Below are 16,860 nucleotides of genomic sequence, written 5' to 3'. Positions count from 1 at the left end.
TATATAATATCAAACGTGTGTTCGACTGACTTGTTCATCGTGCATCGGTGCAAACGGTAACATTTGTCCTCAGGAATCAGACTGAGTGAAGTCGTACCTCTCTGCTGCATGTAGCTGTAACCTGATGTAGCCTGAAGGTCTGACTGTCCCAAAAAAATGTAGATTCAACCTCTAAATAAAATCTGAGAGCGGAGGCAGCCTCAGGGACTCTTCAGATCACTATCTGAAAAAGCAATCTGCAAAGTAACCAGGGTAGACGTGCTCGGCTAAAAGCTGTATCTTCAGTTTCTCTGACTGTGTCTCTGTGTGTTTGTTGCCGTCCGTCAGGTGCGTCCGCCTCTGACCTGGTGCTGCAGTGTACTCCAGAGGGCATCAGGCTTCAGTGCTACATGAACTACTACACAGAGGAGATGAAGACCGTCTGGAAACACAAGTACGACCTTTACATCTCACATGAACAGGACTCAAGTATTTACTCTTATAGCTGAGACGTTACAGCATTTTGCAGCTCTCGAGCTCGTTTTTGTTACAGTTACGATATTATCAACCTTTATTTTACCTCAGAAACTAATTTTCCACTTCGATTCCAAATATTACAGTATTTAGACTTTGATACATGCATATTTCATTTGGATATTCCTAATTAAACCTTGTTCCCAATGTGGGATACGGCAGTATTTTTCTGTACTACGTTCTCCACTCAATTAGATTATTTAGGCCTGTTGCCTGTATACTTGCCTGTAAAAGTCCACATTTCTGGTCAGATATTGCATCACAACTACTTCCAAACATTATTATAAACTTAGATATCAACAGGTTTGTGAATATGAGCGAATCAGCTTAATAGGATTATTGTCTTTTACGGAAGAAAGGGAAAAAAACAGAATAATTGTGCATGTATACGTACTCAGTGGTGTGAAGCTGGTTATAACGTTTGAGTAAAAAAAAGTCATTTTCCTCTTAAATACAAATATTTTCTAGTTTCTTTCCTCTTCTACGACAGTAAACTGAATGACTTTGGTTTGCGGACGTCATCTTGGACTTTGATCGACTATTTTCACCATTTGTTTTACATTTTATCGATTGCTCCTTACCTCAACTGATTTATTATTTAGTGTGTTTATGAAATGAGACTCTGAGATAAACGTTGGTATTCCTCACCTCACCACCAACTGTTTTTTTTTACTCTGTCCTCTCATACGTGTTTCTGGATGGATAAGAAGTCCCTCATCAGTCAGTCAGTCAGTCAGCTCTAAGTTGTTGTGGTGACTTCGATCTGTTGTTATCGGTGTGAAATGAGAACCTGTGGTTGTAAACCCTGCAGGGAGACTAAGATCGCCTCCTCTGAGAAGATGAGGATTGGCGGCACAGCGGAGATGGCCTGGATGCAGATCTGTGATCCATCCGACAAGGAGAAGGGTCACTACTCCATCGAGATCTCAGACGGTGTGAAGACCCACACCAGGACCTTCGACCTCTCCGGACAAGGTAAAGGAGGAATAAACACTTCTATCTTGACTTTTTAAATGTAATTTAGTTTTATTAATCTGTGGCCAAACGTTTTGATTTCTTATTATCTTGAGTAAAACATCTGGTGATTTTTCCTCTTCTTGCAGCGTACACCGATGCCTATGAGGAGTACCTGAGACTTAAGTAAGTTACTGGACATTCAAGTAGTTTGTGAACATTGAGTCTCTTTAAGTTGCCTCTGAACTTTATTAATTATACCGTCGTTCTTTCATCTTTCAGGGCAGCCGCATTCGCTGAGAAGAGTGAGTATATCCTTATTTATTATAATAAGTCTGTTGGTTAGAGATTAAAGTATTTAAATATTACGGATGAGTGGAGAGTTAATGTCTAATCGGGTCACGAGGATGTTTTTAAAGACGCCGCCAGCAGCTCTTTGAGCATTCTGAACATTTTCAGACGAGCCTCAGTGTTTTTGCTTTGTATGCAAATTATGACTTTTGAAATGACAACTTCAAAGAGAGCTTCACATTCCTCTTCCTCCTCCTCCTCCTCCTCCTCCGTCTTCTGAGCATGTAAACCTTAATAACTCTGTGACAGGTGCAGTGTTGCATCACCTCACAATGTAAACAAGGTGGTTTTCTTCACTGGAGTAACGTTCATGTTGTCGTCTGTCCTCAGACCGTGGCAGAGTGGTCGGTGGTCTGCCTGACGTGGTCACTATTATGGAACAGAAGGTGAGGGTGTGATATAAATGGACTCTGTGTCGTCTAAGATGACATCATAATGTATTCATTTTAGGTCTTTTGTTTACGTCATTGCAAGCTGACAATAGCGAGGGGGTCAGAGAGCTGTGCTGCAGCATTCCTATGAAGCGAGTGCTGGAACAAAGTGTGCATGTAAGATTTATGAGCTCGCTTGCTCTTATTTTTCTGAAACATGAAAAGAATAAAAGGAGTAGAAAGTATTTTTTGAGAGTAGAAGGAAGATATGCAAAGATAGTGATGTCAGCATCCAGCTTCTCAGTGGACTCGTGCTGTTTCTATTTTTTGGTTTTATGTGATTTTCTCCTCCTCAGTGTGCTGGAGGCACTGTTAAACTCACCCTTTAATTATTTTTGTTACAGTACTTAAAGGCATATTATGCAGGATTTTATGGTTGCTGTCCCTCCCCGATTCAGTGGTCGAGACAGAGAGAGCGAGCAGCAGTGGAGAGAGGGAGTGTCGTTAGCGAGAACAAAGCAGTGAATCAGAGAAATAAAATGTTATTTTCTGCTTACGGCTGTTGCGTTCTGAAGCACAAAAAAAACACGAGTCTGCAAAACACTCCAGATTTGTGTGTATTTGTGTAGCCCGGCCCCGCCCTCAGTCAAACAGACACACAGACCTGCTGCTCTAGATGACAGACAGAGAGCAGAGGGAAGAGACAGCGATGTAACCTGGTCGCTGTTATTGGCTGAGGCGAACGCACCCACTGCCCAAAGGTTGACACCTAGAAACGTCCTGAACACAGCTAGATAACAAAATACAGGCAGAGGGCTGCAGATAGATACCGCACTTCTAGTCTTAAGTGGTGATTGAAAAAGATTACTTACATTTATCTATTTATGTCTTTTTATCAATGCGTTTTCTCAGGAATATCCTGCATATTATGCCTTTAAACAAAGCTATTATTGTGACTACATGTTGATTTGACTTGACTCTCGACCCTCTGCAGTCTCTGAGCCTGACCTGCACCGTGTGGGGCGAGCCGACCCCTGAGGTCACCTGGTTCAAGAACGAGCAGGAAGTCGCCTCCACCGAGCACACCAAGGTCACGTTTGACGGCGGCAAGTTCGCCAGCCTCGTCATCAACAAAGTCACTCCCGACGACTCCGGCAAGTACAGCATCAACGTGCGGAACAAGTACGGCGGAGAGTTCGTCGAGATCACCGTCAGCGTCTACAGGCACGGTGAGCAGATCCCCGAGCCCAAACTGGGACACCCCAAAACGCCAGCTGCTACACCTGCAGCCACGCCTGTGCCAAGGTCCCCTGCTCCCCCCTCCAAGACCCCGACCCCTACCCCCTCCAAGTTCGGGACCCCAGCGCCATCCGTGAGGAGCCCAGGATCTACCCCCGCTTCCACCCCAGTCCCCAAATCTCCAACCCCGACTCCAAAGTCTCCAACCCCGACTCCAAAGTCTCCAACCCCGACTCGCAGCGTCAAGTCGCCCACCCCACCCAGATTCATGAAGTCTCCGACCCCACCCAGGAAGTAAACAGCGGTGGTGACGTCCGAGGGGGAAACGTTTGCTGTTAGCAAAGCTGATTTATAGCATGAGTGTGAAACCATCAGCTGTTAAAGTTTATGTAGATGTAGTCGCTGTTAAAAGTCCCACTTTCTGAACTTCTGGACTACCACTGACAAAGAACGGGCTTCTAACCAGTTTGAAGGTTTTTTGCTCTTTAATTATCTCTTCATTTCTGAGAACGAGTTGCAGAATATAAACCTGCAAAAGAGGGACTTTTACAGTGGCGAACATGCAGTAGATGTCCTGTCGAGCTGTTTCATGTCAACTGTGCTTCTGACACAGGAGGCAAAGGCACAAAAACTAAGAAAAATAAAAAAACCAGGGTAGAAGTTTATGTTCTGTGTTTTAAAAGCTGCACCTTCCACTACGCTACATTAGTGGAACGCCTGTTTACGTTTATTTTGTGGCCGTTAAAGGATAATTCCTGTTGATTACAACTTGGTTCGTATTTACGCAGTTTAATTAGTGACAGATCAAGAAGTACGACGATTAGACAAACTTATTTGGAAAAGAAAACGAAGGCTTGTGGTAAAACTATTTCCCAGACTGTCCGGCGTACACACCCCGATTTATCTGGTTAAACTTTTAACAACCTACATATCGTAGTTGTGCACAGAGTGTCCTGTGCAGTCAGGGATTATTACCAACATTTCCAAATTAAGTAGTTTAGATTATTTTCTAACCTGTCCGATGTTCTGGTGAGTACAAAGTCATAACTGCTAATAAAAATATGACCAAAGTTGTTATCAACCAAAATTATCCTTTGAGCCGGACGACCTGTGAGTGAGCAGGTACAGAGCTGAGGTTCAGATACCAGATTTTGTTTTAGTTTTCCTCCTTCATCAACAGCTGCTTTTGTCCCAGGTCACTTTCATCACGTGGAGATCTCAATAAAGCCGATCCTGTGAATAAAGAAACATTTACTTCCTGCCCTGGTCTGTGTGCCAGAGAGGTCTGTCTGTCTGTCTGTCTGTCTGTGTCCCCCAAAGCTTTGTGATGGCAATAAACTTTACTTATCAACCTCCGTCTGTTGTCTTTGTGTGTTACCTCTACTCCTGTCGGACACGGCAGGAGACAACGTGACTCTGAATGAAGCTGGAAATAAAAAAATGTGCACATATTGTGTTGTATATCCATGAAAATCTGCTCCGGCCCAGGTGAGGCGAGGTGGGCAGGGCTTGTCCCAGTGTGTGAGTAATAGGGCAGGTACAACGAGCTATTCAGTCTGCACAGACAGTTCAAACCCACACCTTAGAGCTGCTGCTTCATGCTGCAGAGAGCACAGACGCCGCGACCGACTGCAGTTTAACTTTTTAAGCTGCTTTTCTTCAAGGTTCAGGACTCAGGAACAAACCGGGGTTTTCTGTATCCAGTCATGAAGTAAGTTTTTCAGTTACCTGTGTGTTTGTTCAGGAAGGCTGCACATGCCTTGTATTGTTTATCCTGTGGTGAATCACACTTGACAGACAGGTTTTTGTCACTTTGAACTGAGCTGTCGCTCTCAATGAACTCTGCAGTGTCTGTTGCTTCATTATAGGGAACAGCATGGTTACCAGTCACACCACTTGTCACACTGAAGGTTAACCACAAGGCCTGTTGTGAATAGAGACTCAGAGGGCACCCATGGAGTCCGACCTGTCCCAGCTGTCTTCACTGAAAGAAGACGACACTCCGGTTTACATCCAGCCACATTATAAGGAGTCCTACCGTCTGGCCATCTACGCCCTGCTCTGCGGGGGCAAAGAGGCCTACGAGGAGTTCCTCCGAGCAGAGCAGATCAGCCACCTTCTGTCAGAGGAGGAGATCCTGTTCATTTTGGAAAATGCAGAGTTGCCTGTACTGGAGGAAGAGTCCGAGGGGAAACAGGACAAGGACGGGGTCAGTCCTTCCACGTACTTCCCGATCGAGTCGGACGAGGAGGTGCCAGACCTGGAGCTGGGCTGGCCCGAGGTGTCGTTGGAGAGCATGGACACGAGCATCAGCCTGCTGTACCAGCCGCCCAGACCAAACACACCGAGCATCAAAGAGGTGGTTCGCAAACAGATACAGGAGGCGAGGCAGGTGAGGAGCAAACACTGTCGAGTACAGTGGTTACACAATTAATCAGTTAGTTGCACACGACAAAGTTCAAAAACCCAGAGGACTAAAGAAAATGTTCATATTTAAGAAACTAAAACCAATCAGTTTTCCAAATAGTTTAAAGATTAAAGATTCAATATGCGACATTTCAGCACTGAAATTTCTAAAAAATGTTTGTTGAGCTGTGTACAAACCAGAGGAGGCAACAGTCCACACGTTGTTTCCTGCAGTAGAAGTTCAGATACTCGTGTAAAAACAGACTCTGGTAAAAGTAGAAGTACTGACTCAGCTTCTTTACTCCAGTAAAAGTAATAGAGTACAGGCTCTGACATGTACTCAGAGTATCAGAGTAAAAAGTCTCCCTCTGAAGGACATTTGTGGTCGAAGCTAACTGAAGCTCACGTCATATTAATAGAATTCAAAGACTATTAAAGTTAAAGGTAGAGTCAGTAGGATTTGTCCCAGCTGTTCCTGAACGCACCACAAAGATAGTTGATTGTTGAGTCTCATTCCCAGGACGTCAAATAGCCACATGTTGGGTTGGTAAAGCGTCCCGAGCAGCAACAAAGAGAGAAAATAAGAAACTCTCTGCAGATACGAGACACTAACACGTCTCCCTCTGTCTTCATACGTCTTTGTTTTCGTCTTGATAGTAACTTATTGACAGGTTCATTCTTGTGATGTTGAAGGCGATTAATAATGAAGACAACAACTCCCATGATCCCACGTTACTTACATCTTGTGTTTTGTTTTGATTAAGAGACCCCTAGTGGCAGAAATAACATACACTGTCTTTGACATTGACATCTGATCGATTGCACCTCTGACTCCTCTGACGTCTGATCCATCAGGTGGATGAATGTGCAGAGATTCATCTTCCTGACTTTGCTGCACACATGTTTACAAATGGAGTCCGGGGACAATAGCAGCACAAACACACAATGAAAGGCGTTGCTTTGCACAGAGGAAAACACACACTCTACATATTTCTCTGCATACACAGCACACTGTGGGCCTCGACTAGGCTGTACATTAGTGGCGACAGCTCAACACACAACTCATTATGTTTTATGTCAAACTATAAAACGAAAACTCTGACCTTCATTGTTTTAAAAGTCACACAAAAAACTGTTTTAATCCCTCTTCAGTCTGCTGCCGTTAGTGAAGTTTCACTACACCACACCACCAGATAGTGTAATCTACACTGTTATATCCAACACATGTTGGGTATATCTTTTAAATAGACTTTTACTTGTATATCCAGTAACATTTAGGGTTGGAATAGAAGCTGAATCCTGACGTGAGGGTCTCCAGGTCCAACAGACAGCTGCTTCACTCCTGAATCCTGCAGCTCGTTGTTACTCAGGTCCAGCTCTCTCAGACTAGAGGACTGGGAGCTGAGAACTGAGGACAGAAGAGTTTCTGTCGTTTGAATATCATGAATTCATCGCCTTTAGGCCTAAAGGGTGGCCGGCTGTCTGAGGTCACCCTCAGGGGCTGGAGACGCCGCTGTCTCCAGGGCTGTAACTTCCTGTCATGATAAGGTGTCATTTACACAAGTGACGCTGGCGACACTCGCTCGCAGTTATGATTTAGGGTTTTAGCTGCCTGGGAGGAGTTTATATGGTTTTTGACGATCTGACATTTATAAGATCTGAAGAGATCCTGCGATCTGGTAATTGTTCTGAGAAAGTTCTGTGGGTCGGGGTGGCCACCGTCTCAAAGCGTCAGTATCTGACAAGGTTGAGACTCAAAACTCAACCTTCTTACAAACTGGACCTTTCATTTGATGGGAGTGACTCCTCCATTCAAATGAAACATGCAGAAACAAATCCTAAAATCTGAGTGGATACACTTCATCTGACTCAGTCCTCAGCTCATGAGCGGACACGTGTTAGAACGAAGCCTCCCGCTCTCCTGCAGGTCAGACCTGCTGCGTCCTGCAGCTGCTCATTCATTGGTATAAAACCTTAATCGCTTTGCTAAACGAGATGCTGACGGTTCTGTTGTTGGTTTTTAACTGTCAAGTCTGTAAAAACAAACCGAGTGACGATATTGAACCAAGACAACACAAAGAACAGCCTGTGATTCGCTAGCAACAGACATAATATAACAATTACCAATATAAAAAGAATTCAAATAGTTCTCCTGCCCTTACTGTTGTCATTAAATGTCATTAAGTGTCCCACGATCAATGATGAAGGTTTGGTTAATTGATAAAATGACACTTAATTACATCAGTCACAACCAACACGTCCTCATTCCTTAAAGACTGAACAGGTCGGGTTCAGTCTTTAAGGACATTCATGACGTTTCCTGGTTCCTGCTTCTTAAATATGAAGACGTGTTACTTTTCCTTTGAAGTATTTCCTTGTATTTGTAATAATGTTGCAGTTCGGACTGTTGGATGAAACAAACATTATGATGGTGTCACTTTGGGCTCTGGCTCATTGTGACAACAACATAATCAGTTGATAAATTGGAGAAAACAATCAGTCAGAAGAGTTCAAAATGAGCTCCACATCACCCAGCTGCAACAATGCAATCATACAATGACATTTATCTAGCGGCTCCTGACATTAAAGGAACAGTTAACTCAAAAATGTAAATCCAGTCATCATCTCCTCCCTCCAAGTCGATGGAAAGTCAGGTAGTTTGTTCGTAGTCCACAAAACATTTCTGGAGCTTCACAGCAAAACAGAGTTGCATCATTCTCCTAAAAACTGAAGCAGCTGGAGACTTGATTTAAAACGTAAAAAAACACACACACACACAAAAAAATGGCTCCATACAGCTCGTCCAGTGACATCCAAGTCTGAAGAAGCTCCAAGATCCCAAAGTTATTTGAAAAGATGTTATTTACGCCCTTTTTAAAGCAAAAATCTTCACTGGAGCTGCTAAACCAAAGTGTTAGCCGTCTGAAGTGGGTGCTGTGAAGCTCTGGAAATGTTTTGTGGACTACGAAACTTCACCTTTCCATCAACATGAAGAGGAGGAGATCCTGAATTTTTTGGGTGAACTGCTCCTTTAAAGCTAGCAGCGCACTGACTTCAGGGAAAAACTGAGCACCTGAGGGGAATTTTTCATCGTTATTCCATGTCCTTGAGTTAATGCCAAAAGATCTTGCTACAGCATGAAGTATACAACATAAAGGACATATATCACTACATACACACACACACACACACACACACACACACTGTTTTCTCTGCTTCAGGCCAAGAAGTTAATTTGCCGACTGTGAGTTCTTAATGGAAAAGGTTAGCATGAAGGTCACGTTTCACTTTCAGACACACGATGTCAGCCAGCCAACGTGTCTCAGCCTGAATGTTCTCGATGTTCAGGTGTGAACCTGATAATTCATAAATTACAGCAGGGCGTGTGTGTGTGTGTGTGTGTGTGTGTGTGTGTGTGTGTGTGTGTGTGTGTGTGTGTGTGTGTGTGTGTGTCATTCCACAGATATCCTCGATCTGAAAGTGATTGATGAAAAGCACACGCGGTCTAGCTGCTCGATATGCATCGCTCAATGTGTGCACAAATGTGTCTCGAAATGTCTTAAATTGTGATTTAGGACTGAAGTGCAGTCCTTAAAGGGCAACTCCACCAATTTCCCACATTAAAGTGTGTTTACAGGTCTTGTTGTGTACTACTGCATAAGTGGAAGAAGTATTTTAAAGTCTTCAGTGGCTCCAGAGGAAGCGTGTAATCTGATAAATTGCCTCCAGTGATGTCGCTCAGTGGCTAAATTGCATTGTGGGTAATATATGGGCTATAATGATCTGATGCATTGCTGAACATGAAACCACCCACCAGTATATAAACTAGTTAAATGAGCTCAACATTAAACATCTACAGCAGTAACATGTCATTTGACTCCTCAAACAGTCTGAATAAATATCGTGTCTTCCTGTATTTTAAGGATTTCTGAATGTTTACTGTGTCTCCAGGTTATTGCCATAGCGATGGATGTCTTCACTGACGTCGATATTTTCAAAGAGCTCATCACGGCCACGTTGAGGGGAGTGGCAGTCTACATCCTCCTGGACGAGTCCCACTACGGTAGCTTCCTCGCCATGTCGCACAGGGTGGGCATCAACATCCAAGACCTCAAGGTGAGAAACACCTTCATGGTCTTTTAGAGAATAATTATTACTTTAGGATTTTGGGGCTTTGAGAACATGGTGATAATGTGTTTGCACTGCAGACGAACATGTACAGAGCACACAGTTCTGGGGATGAAATTATGATGATTATGAAAATTGAGTCATCATCTCCTCCCCCCATGTCGATGGAAAGTCAACCGACAAGATTTTTCTCATTTACATGCACAGCAGACATGATGTGTCTGTGTCAGGAAAATGTTTATCTTGCAAATCTGAAAAATACCCGGCAAAAATGTGCTCAGGTCGGTTGATGATGGACGCATTTTGCAACTCCAGTGAGTGGGCGGGTCGTGGGCCTGAAAAGCCAGAAATGTCAGTGTCTACAGTCATAAAACCAAACAAACACGGGAAGGTGGCGCCGACTTGGGTTGAACATTAGGGGGGACAAAAAATGTCAGTAATGATTGATGTCATTTAATAAGGAGGCTCAGTGTGCACCAACCAAGTTTGGGCTGTTTTGGGTAATTATCACTATACTGTAACAGCCTGCAGGTGCAGGGAAGGTTCCCGTGTTACTGAAGTAAACAAAACGTTACACAATCAATCATGTGACGCACATAATCAATGTATACAGACGTTTATGCTGAGCAATGCACGTGTCACATTACTCATTGTGATGCACGACACCACAGGACATTATCACCAATGTTCTGCAAAGCCTGACCTATAACCAATTTACCTATTTACCAATCCATAGCACCTGAAAGTGAGACACTAACAGCCTTGTTGTTTCATATCGTATCAAATTGTATCGTATCATTTCATATCTTATTGTATCATATCTTATCGTATCGTATCGTATCATATCGTATCATATCGTATCATTTCATATCTTAGCGTTATCGTATAGTATGGTATCAAATCGTATTGCATCGTGTCACATCGTATCATGTATGTGATGAGGATCTTGTGCTCAACGTGAAAAGTTTAAGGGGACTAAATAAATGTACAAATTGCTGCTGAGGGTTTGAAAATGATCACTTTTATTCTGGTCAACAGCATTCACAGAAAGACAGACAGCCACTGTTCAAAGAAAGACATATTGTGCCACAAACACACAAGTAGACAACGTTCAACACAATAACTTGTTAAATATGATCTGATGTGAACATTTTTCTGACATTTTGGAAGAAATAAAACTACCGATCTTCCCCGTCCCTCAGCTGCATGTTTGTCGATTTATATTCCACCGATGTTTGCTGCCAGAGGAAGTTTTGCCTGTGGCATGACCTTTCTTCTATTGGCAGGAGCATTTAGTGGATTAAGTCTGACATTTGCTCCACACCCTCGTGAAAACGTTGTCATTTACCAGCATTCCCATGCTGTGTTTCTACCTGCTATTATCATATGAGACGACTGCAGCAGCCGTATGATCTGTTGGCGTGGCTGGATTTTCCTGTCGAACGGCATCACCAGTCCAAACAATGAGACGTCAGAGAGAAACACAGTCGAGCCTTGTGATCTCTGTGCAAATTGCTTAGCCAGTAGCAACATCAAAATACCAGCCTCAGAGAAACTGGTGCACAGGTTTGATCTTGTTGTATCACAAAGGGTGGGTGTACTTAATGAAAGTGGAAAAACTACTGCACAACTTTTAATTCCCACTTTGTTTAGAATTGAATTAAAAAACTTCTGTATGAAATAAAATCCAGTGAAGTAAATTACATCTCATTTAAACTGGAAATGTTGCTTGAACATAAAAACAAACTGTGTTATATGTTATTATTAAGGATGGAAAGTTCAAACTAGAAAAATTACTAAAAGGGTTCATCAGCTAAAGTATATGTCAACAAAAAAGGTGACGATATGTCAGCGTTGTGTTCACAACTTGTTTCAGCCCCCAGGTGGCCTAAAATCAGCAGGTTTAAGTATAAATACATTAACTGATTTGAAAAGGCACACGTACAAACAAGTTTTCAGTTGAATTAAATTATTTCCCTGGCTGAGGTCGCTCTAACCCGGTGACTCTTTTTGTTTTTCTCTCCATCAGAACATCCGTGTTCGGGCGGTTCAGGGTCAGCAGTACAAGTGTCAGTCCGGGGTGAAGTTTCACGGAGATCTGGAGCAAAAATTCCTCCTGGTGGACTGCCGGACGGTGTTGTACGGAACGTACAGGTGAGTCCGTCCTACCTTTATCCATTCAGATGTATTACTCAATGATTAAATCAAATTAGGGGCCATGAATTGACCTAATGTTTTGCTCTGGATTTTTTAAACTAAAATTGAGAAAACTGAGATGAAACAAGAAATTCAACACACTGTTGGTCACTTTGACCCCGTTTACACCTGACTTTAAAATGTGATCTGTATCTGAATGTCCTATCTGGAAAAAAGCTTGTAATAAAATGTAATCAAATCAGCCAGACCACATCTAGAGGCTTGAACTGATCCGTGTAAATGGAAAGTTAATGAAACATGTTAGTCTCCTGGGAAAATCAGCAGGATTGGCAAGTATGTGTACAAGGTAGCAAGGAAGAGGACTGAAATGCAGACAGGTCCAAGTCCAAATTTAAATGGTCAAGACAACAGGAATGGGGCAGGGAAGCAGGTTCAGGTTTGGGTTCAAGTTCAGGATCAGGTGACTGGAAAGCAGAGGGACAAAGGAACATTGACAATCTGGCAACTGACTGGAGAAAAAGGGGGCTGGTGTATGTACTGACAGGGTGACTGTTTAATGAGACACAGGTGAGCAGGTGGATGTGGGAGTCAGGTGACAAGGATTGATGGGGAAAGTTTGAGGTGCAGAAATGTGAGAAATGAGAAAAAAACAAAACAGCTGAGGCATCTGTTGTGAGAGGGAAGAATCAAGCATACATGAACGCTTATCCATTAACCAGATCATGTATCCAGACACATGTTAATACCAGGTTGAATGTGGCCTTGTGCTCATTTTAAAGTCATCTGACCAAAAAGTTGCACAGTGTTCATGATTTCTGGGGTTTTTTCTGCGCTCACAGTTTAGTTTGGATTGGTATCAGTTCCCAGTTAGTAAAGGAAATCTATTCATCATCATCCCTGTTGGATCTCTGATGAGTCACGACGCTATTTTCTTTTTCAGCTTCACGTGGTCGTATGAGAAGATCAACCTCAGCATGATCCTGGTGATCACAGGTCAGCTGGTTTGCTCTTACGACGAGGAGTTTCGAAGACTGTACGCTCGCTCCACAGTTCCTCCAGTGCAGTCCACGGAGAGGCCACCTGTCCAGTACCTGAGAGAACCTGTGACCATACAGAGCCCAAACTCCAGCCAGCTATCCCTCCATCAGATTCACATGAGATCCGTCGGGATGCAAGCCATGAGAAGTGCTCAGGAAGAAAAGTATAACAATGAGGCCGTGTTGACCAGGGGCCTCAGCGTGCAGGAGAGACTGCATCAATATCACTATCCTGACATCGGGAATCTGGTGCGGGGACACAGTTACGGCGGAGAACTGCAGAAGTTAAACTCCCTGACTCGGCTGAGGATGGGAACCAAAGACCTTGGAGTCCCTCTTCTTCCAGAGAGGACTGGACCGAACCTGAGGGGTGTGAACGACATGCTGCTGTCAAACAGGTCTCAGCAGCATCTTAGGCACCAGACTCGCTATGGAGCGGATCAGAATCTGATTCCCTTCAACTCTGAAACATCACTGCACAGGTGGAAGATGGACACATACATGAACGACAGCAACATGCCTCTAGATGCATCATGCGACGCGTTATCCCCATTGTCATCTCCATACAGTAGTCACACCGGATTAAACGAGTATCAGTCACAGCAGATTCACAGCAGGTCTAGGCACATTAAGTCCAGGATGGAAGAAATGAGGCAAAAGAGACTCAGTCTGCAGGATTTCACCAACCTCAGGCAGAGCCAAGAGTCCTTGAGGTCTGGGTATCTGCAAGAAAGACCTAAATTTGTCTCGTTACGAAGAGGTCTGGACATGAGCGTGGCAGAATTAGAGCCAAACGGAAGCAACCAGGATCCGGCCAACCGCATAGACAGTGAACCAAACATGGAAGAAGGTCTCACTGATGGGCATCGTTCCACCTCTCACTACGATGTCAAAACGGTTTCAGATCGAAGGACGGCGCTGACGTACGACTGGCACGAGCCTCTTTCCAGAACAACCTCGGCGAGTGACTTAGATATGAAACTAAAGGATCCATCGCTCAAGCTCTCTCATCTGCAGCCCAGTGGTCTCAGTAACCAGCACGCAAGAGCGATGGAGTCTTTGACCGAAATCCCTGAAGAGAAAGAGGGTTCAAGCTCGCGTGTCAACAGTTCAGACTCCGCTGCATTCAAAGAGGGAAACGAGGAGATTCGCAAGGACGAGCGAGCTGTCCCAAAGGAGAACTCTGTGAAACTGAACTTACCTGCAGAGCATCAGGGGCAAGCCAAGAGAAACCATGGCTCTGTAGGTAAGGTGGCCAACACCTCAGACTCAGCAGCTCCAAAAGTACAGAAACCAATACCGAATGAGGCACAAACTGTCCCAAACACTTCTCACCATGCAGCGGAGCCTAAGACTAGTCACATGGACAAAGGGCAAACGCAGGCCGAGGAACCGACCCTTCAAAGGAAAAATTCCTTGAGAATGAAAGTCTATTCACTGCTCACAAAAGAGGAGAAGCCGCTCCAAAGAAAGCCTTCGTTGAGGTCAAAGACTCCCTCAGCATCAAACCAACCAGTCAAAACAGACCATTCACAGGCGTCTGTGGCGGACCAAACGACAAAGAAAGGTCATTCGCCGAACATCCCCAGGTCACAGAACTCTGTCGATGGTCCATCTGAGACAGAGAAGACAAAATCTGCATTCCCGAGATTATCTATTCAGCGTTCAAGTAAAAGAAAGACGAACCTCGCAGCGGAGCAGGACCGAGGATCGGGGAGCACTCTGGACGACGAGGGAGCGACTGCCAACCAAAGACATAAAGCCTACAGTCGATTTGAATATTTGATGAACAATGATATCAATCCCAAAGACAGAGGCTCTCCACTGAACAGGCCTCAGTCTGGATATCCAGCGTATCAGACGCAAAGTGGCACTGAAAACAAACTGGGAAGATTCATGCAGCGAGTAGGCGGTCTTATAGGCAAGAACAAGTAGAGGTTGCAGGAAGACAAGTCGGCCGCCATGTTCAGGAACGACGGCAAAGTTCACCACTGGAGGGTGCTACATCTTTCCTTTGATGGGTTCGACAGTCTTATCAGGGAAGATTGTGACAGCTGATGCCAAAACGCAACATGTAATGAATTATGATCCGCATGGATGAAGTGGATGTTACAGGGAAGCAGGGTTGATGTGAAAATACCAGTATGTCAAGTTGTTTACCAGTGAAGTCGATGTAAGACGAGAGAAAAAGTTTATTGTAAAAATCTTAAAAAATACATCTGTTTATATTGAATGTGTTCTTTTTGAGAGTTTAGTTAAAGGATAACTGGAGAGATTTCATATTTTTCTTTATTCATAACAAATCCCATGAAAAGACCAAAACTAGGCATGACTTGATCCCACAAGCACAAGTGTCATTTGTGTATCCAAAGCCTGATCTTCCTCTGTGACACAGAGCTCCATTGTTGTCCAGGAACTATTTAAAAACACGCAAATGAGCCGCATGCTCAGTTTATTTTGACTCAATTTCATACACACCGTCGCACTGCCCCAAAAGTGGATTAATCCACTGTTGAAAATAGTCCCTGACAAATCCACGATTTCCCTACGTTTGAGTACATTTCCTTAAAACTACTGTGACCAGCTGGCAAATACTGAGCCTTTTTCAAATGAACGTATGACTGTTTTTTAACAATTTACATCTTCAAAAGGAACCAATGTTCAGACACTACTTAGAAATGAACTAATACATTGTTGGTTTGGGTCTTTTCATGGAATGTGTTTGAAATAGCACAAAAAATATACTGTAATAACACCAGCCTTATCCTTTAATGTACTTTTGTTTTTGCCTTGTTTGTAAAATATAATTCTTCTGATACTTGAAGTTGTTTGTTTTCCCTGTGTTGTGTTTCTCAGCTGTCCTCATGGTTATTGAAGATATTCATGTTTAAAGCAGAGAAATCTGAATTAGACAAAACAAACAGTACAACTAAATTAATTATGTTTACATGGAGCCGAATATCTGGAATACAATCATTTCAAAAGTTTCATTAACCGATCAAAAGAATTATTTTACCATGTGAAAGATTGAAGTTTCTCCACTTCATAATACTGTTGACTTTCAGGCTCAACTGGACCTGAAGACTTTGTTTCTGATACAAACTCTCAAATAACTGAAACTAAATAAAGGTAGTTACTTCACTTTTTGCAGTTAGCTTTATACATATTGGTAATAATACTGGTCCTTTTTTTAATTTAGTGTTATTGATGATTTTGTTAATCACCTCAGCGTTTTAGATAACTGTTAGCAAGGTTAGCAAGGTTAGCTAAGTTACCCACTCAGTGTAGCACCACCATTAGTCAGATTTTAGCTAACATTAGGCCACTATGGCTTTTTGCACTCAACATGTGAGAGCTGCAAAAAATTTTACTTATCGATGTCTTACGAAAGTGTTTAGTAAAGCGCCAACCTGACTGGCTAACCTTGCTACTGAGGTGATTATCACAATGATCAAATTTGCTAAAAACACTATATCCATAACAGTAAATACTGTGTACAAAGCTAACAAGGTTTAAAGCGAGAGTGTTGTGTGTACATATTGTAAATAGTATTTACTTTTTCGTTTTTGTATTTAGTGTTTTGGATTATTTTAATAATGTGTTTTAACTGTTAGCAGAAACTTAGTGTAGCATAAATGTTAACATAGCTAACGTTAGGTTGCAATGACCCTTTACAATCTGCCTTAGTAGTCAGCTAGGCTAGC

At 43.1% G+C, this 16,860-nt stretch overlaps 2 protein-coding genes across 3 annotated transcripts in view; both read left to right on the top strand.

Annotated features, from left to right (window-relative positions):
- The window catches only part of myom2a (myomesin 2a), a 29,202-nt gene extending 24,419 nt beyond the window's left edge, over positions 1 to 4,783 (top strand). For both annotated transcript variants that reach the window (XM_084376950.1, XM_084376949.1), the window contains 6 exons: positions 328 to 433; positions 1,325 to 1,488; positions 1,617 to 1,653; positions 1,750 to 1,772; positions 2,149 to 2,204; positions 3,184 to 4,783. In XM_084376950.1, the coding sequence (XP_084233076.1) occupies positions 328 to 433; positions 1,325 to 1,488; positions 1,617 to 1,653; positions 1,750 to 1,772; positions 2,149 to 2,204; positions 3,184 to 3,726 (929 nt within the window). In that variant the 3' untranslated portion in view covers positions 3,727 to 4,783. The remainder of the gene's footprint in view (positions 1 to 327; positions 434 to 1,324; positions 1,489 to 1,616; positions 1,654 to 1,749; positions 1,773 to 2,148; positions 2,205 to 3,183) is intronic.
- Positions 4,784 to 5,319: 536 nt separating this feature from the next.
- Positions 5,320 to 16,529, top strand: LOC311264358 (uncharacterized protein). Its single transcript, XM_084365172.1, has 4 exons — positions 5,320 to 5,820; positions 9,786 to 9,950; positions 11,992 to 12,116; positions 13,060 to 16,529. The coding sequence occupies exons 1-4, from the start codon at positions 5,383 to 5,385 to the stop codon at positions 15,089 to 15,091; spliced, it is 2,760 nt and encodes a 919-aa protein (XP_084221298.1). The 5' UTR covers positions 5,320 to 5,382; the 3' UTR covers positions 15,092 to 16,529.
- Positions 16,530 to 16,860: the final 331 nt, after the last annotated feature.

Source organism: Pagrus pagrus (genome assembly GCF_965226575.1).
Source record: "Pagrus pagrus genome assembly, chromosome: 2".
Classification (NCBI taxonomy): domain Eukaryota; kingdom Metazoa; phylum Chordata; class Actinopteri; order Spariformes; family Sparidae; genus Pagrus; species Pagrus pagrus.
This window is presented reverse-complemented; position numbering and strand designations above follow the sequence as displayed.

What these genes read in the sequence shown, in the direction of transcription:
- LOC311264358 (XM_084365172.1), top strand. Translation starts at nt 5,383, where the DNA reads ATGGAGTCCGACCTGTCCCAGCTGTCTTCACTGAAAGAAGACGACACT. An exon ending in AGATACAGGAGGCGAGGCAG is followed by an intron (nt 5,821 to 9,785) that starts GTGAGGAGCAAA and finishes CTGTGTCTCCAG; the next exon opens with GTTATTGCCATAGCGATGGA. An exon ending in GTGTTGTACGGAACGTACAG is followed by an intron (nt 12,117 to 13,059) that starts GTGAGTCCGTCC and finishes TTTCTTTTTCAG; the next exon opens with CTTCACGTGGTCGTATGAGA.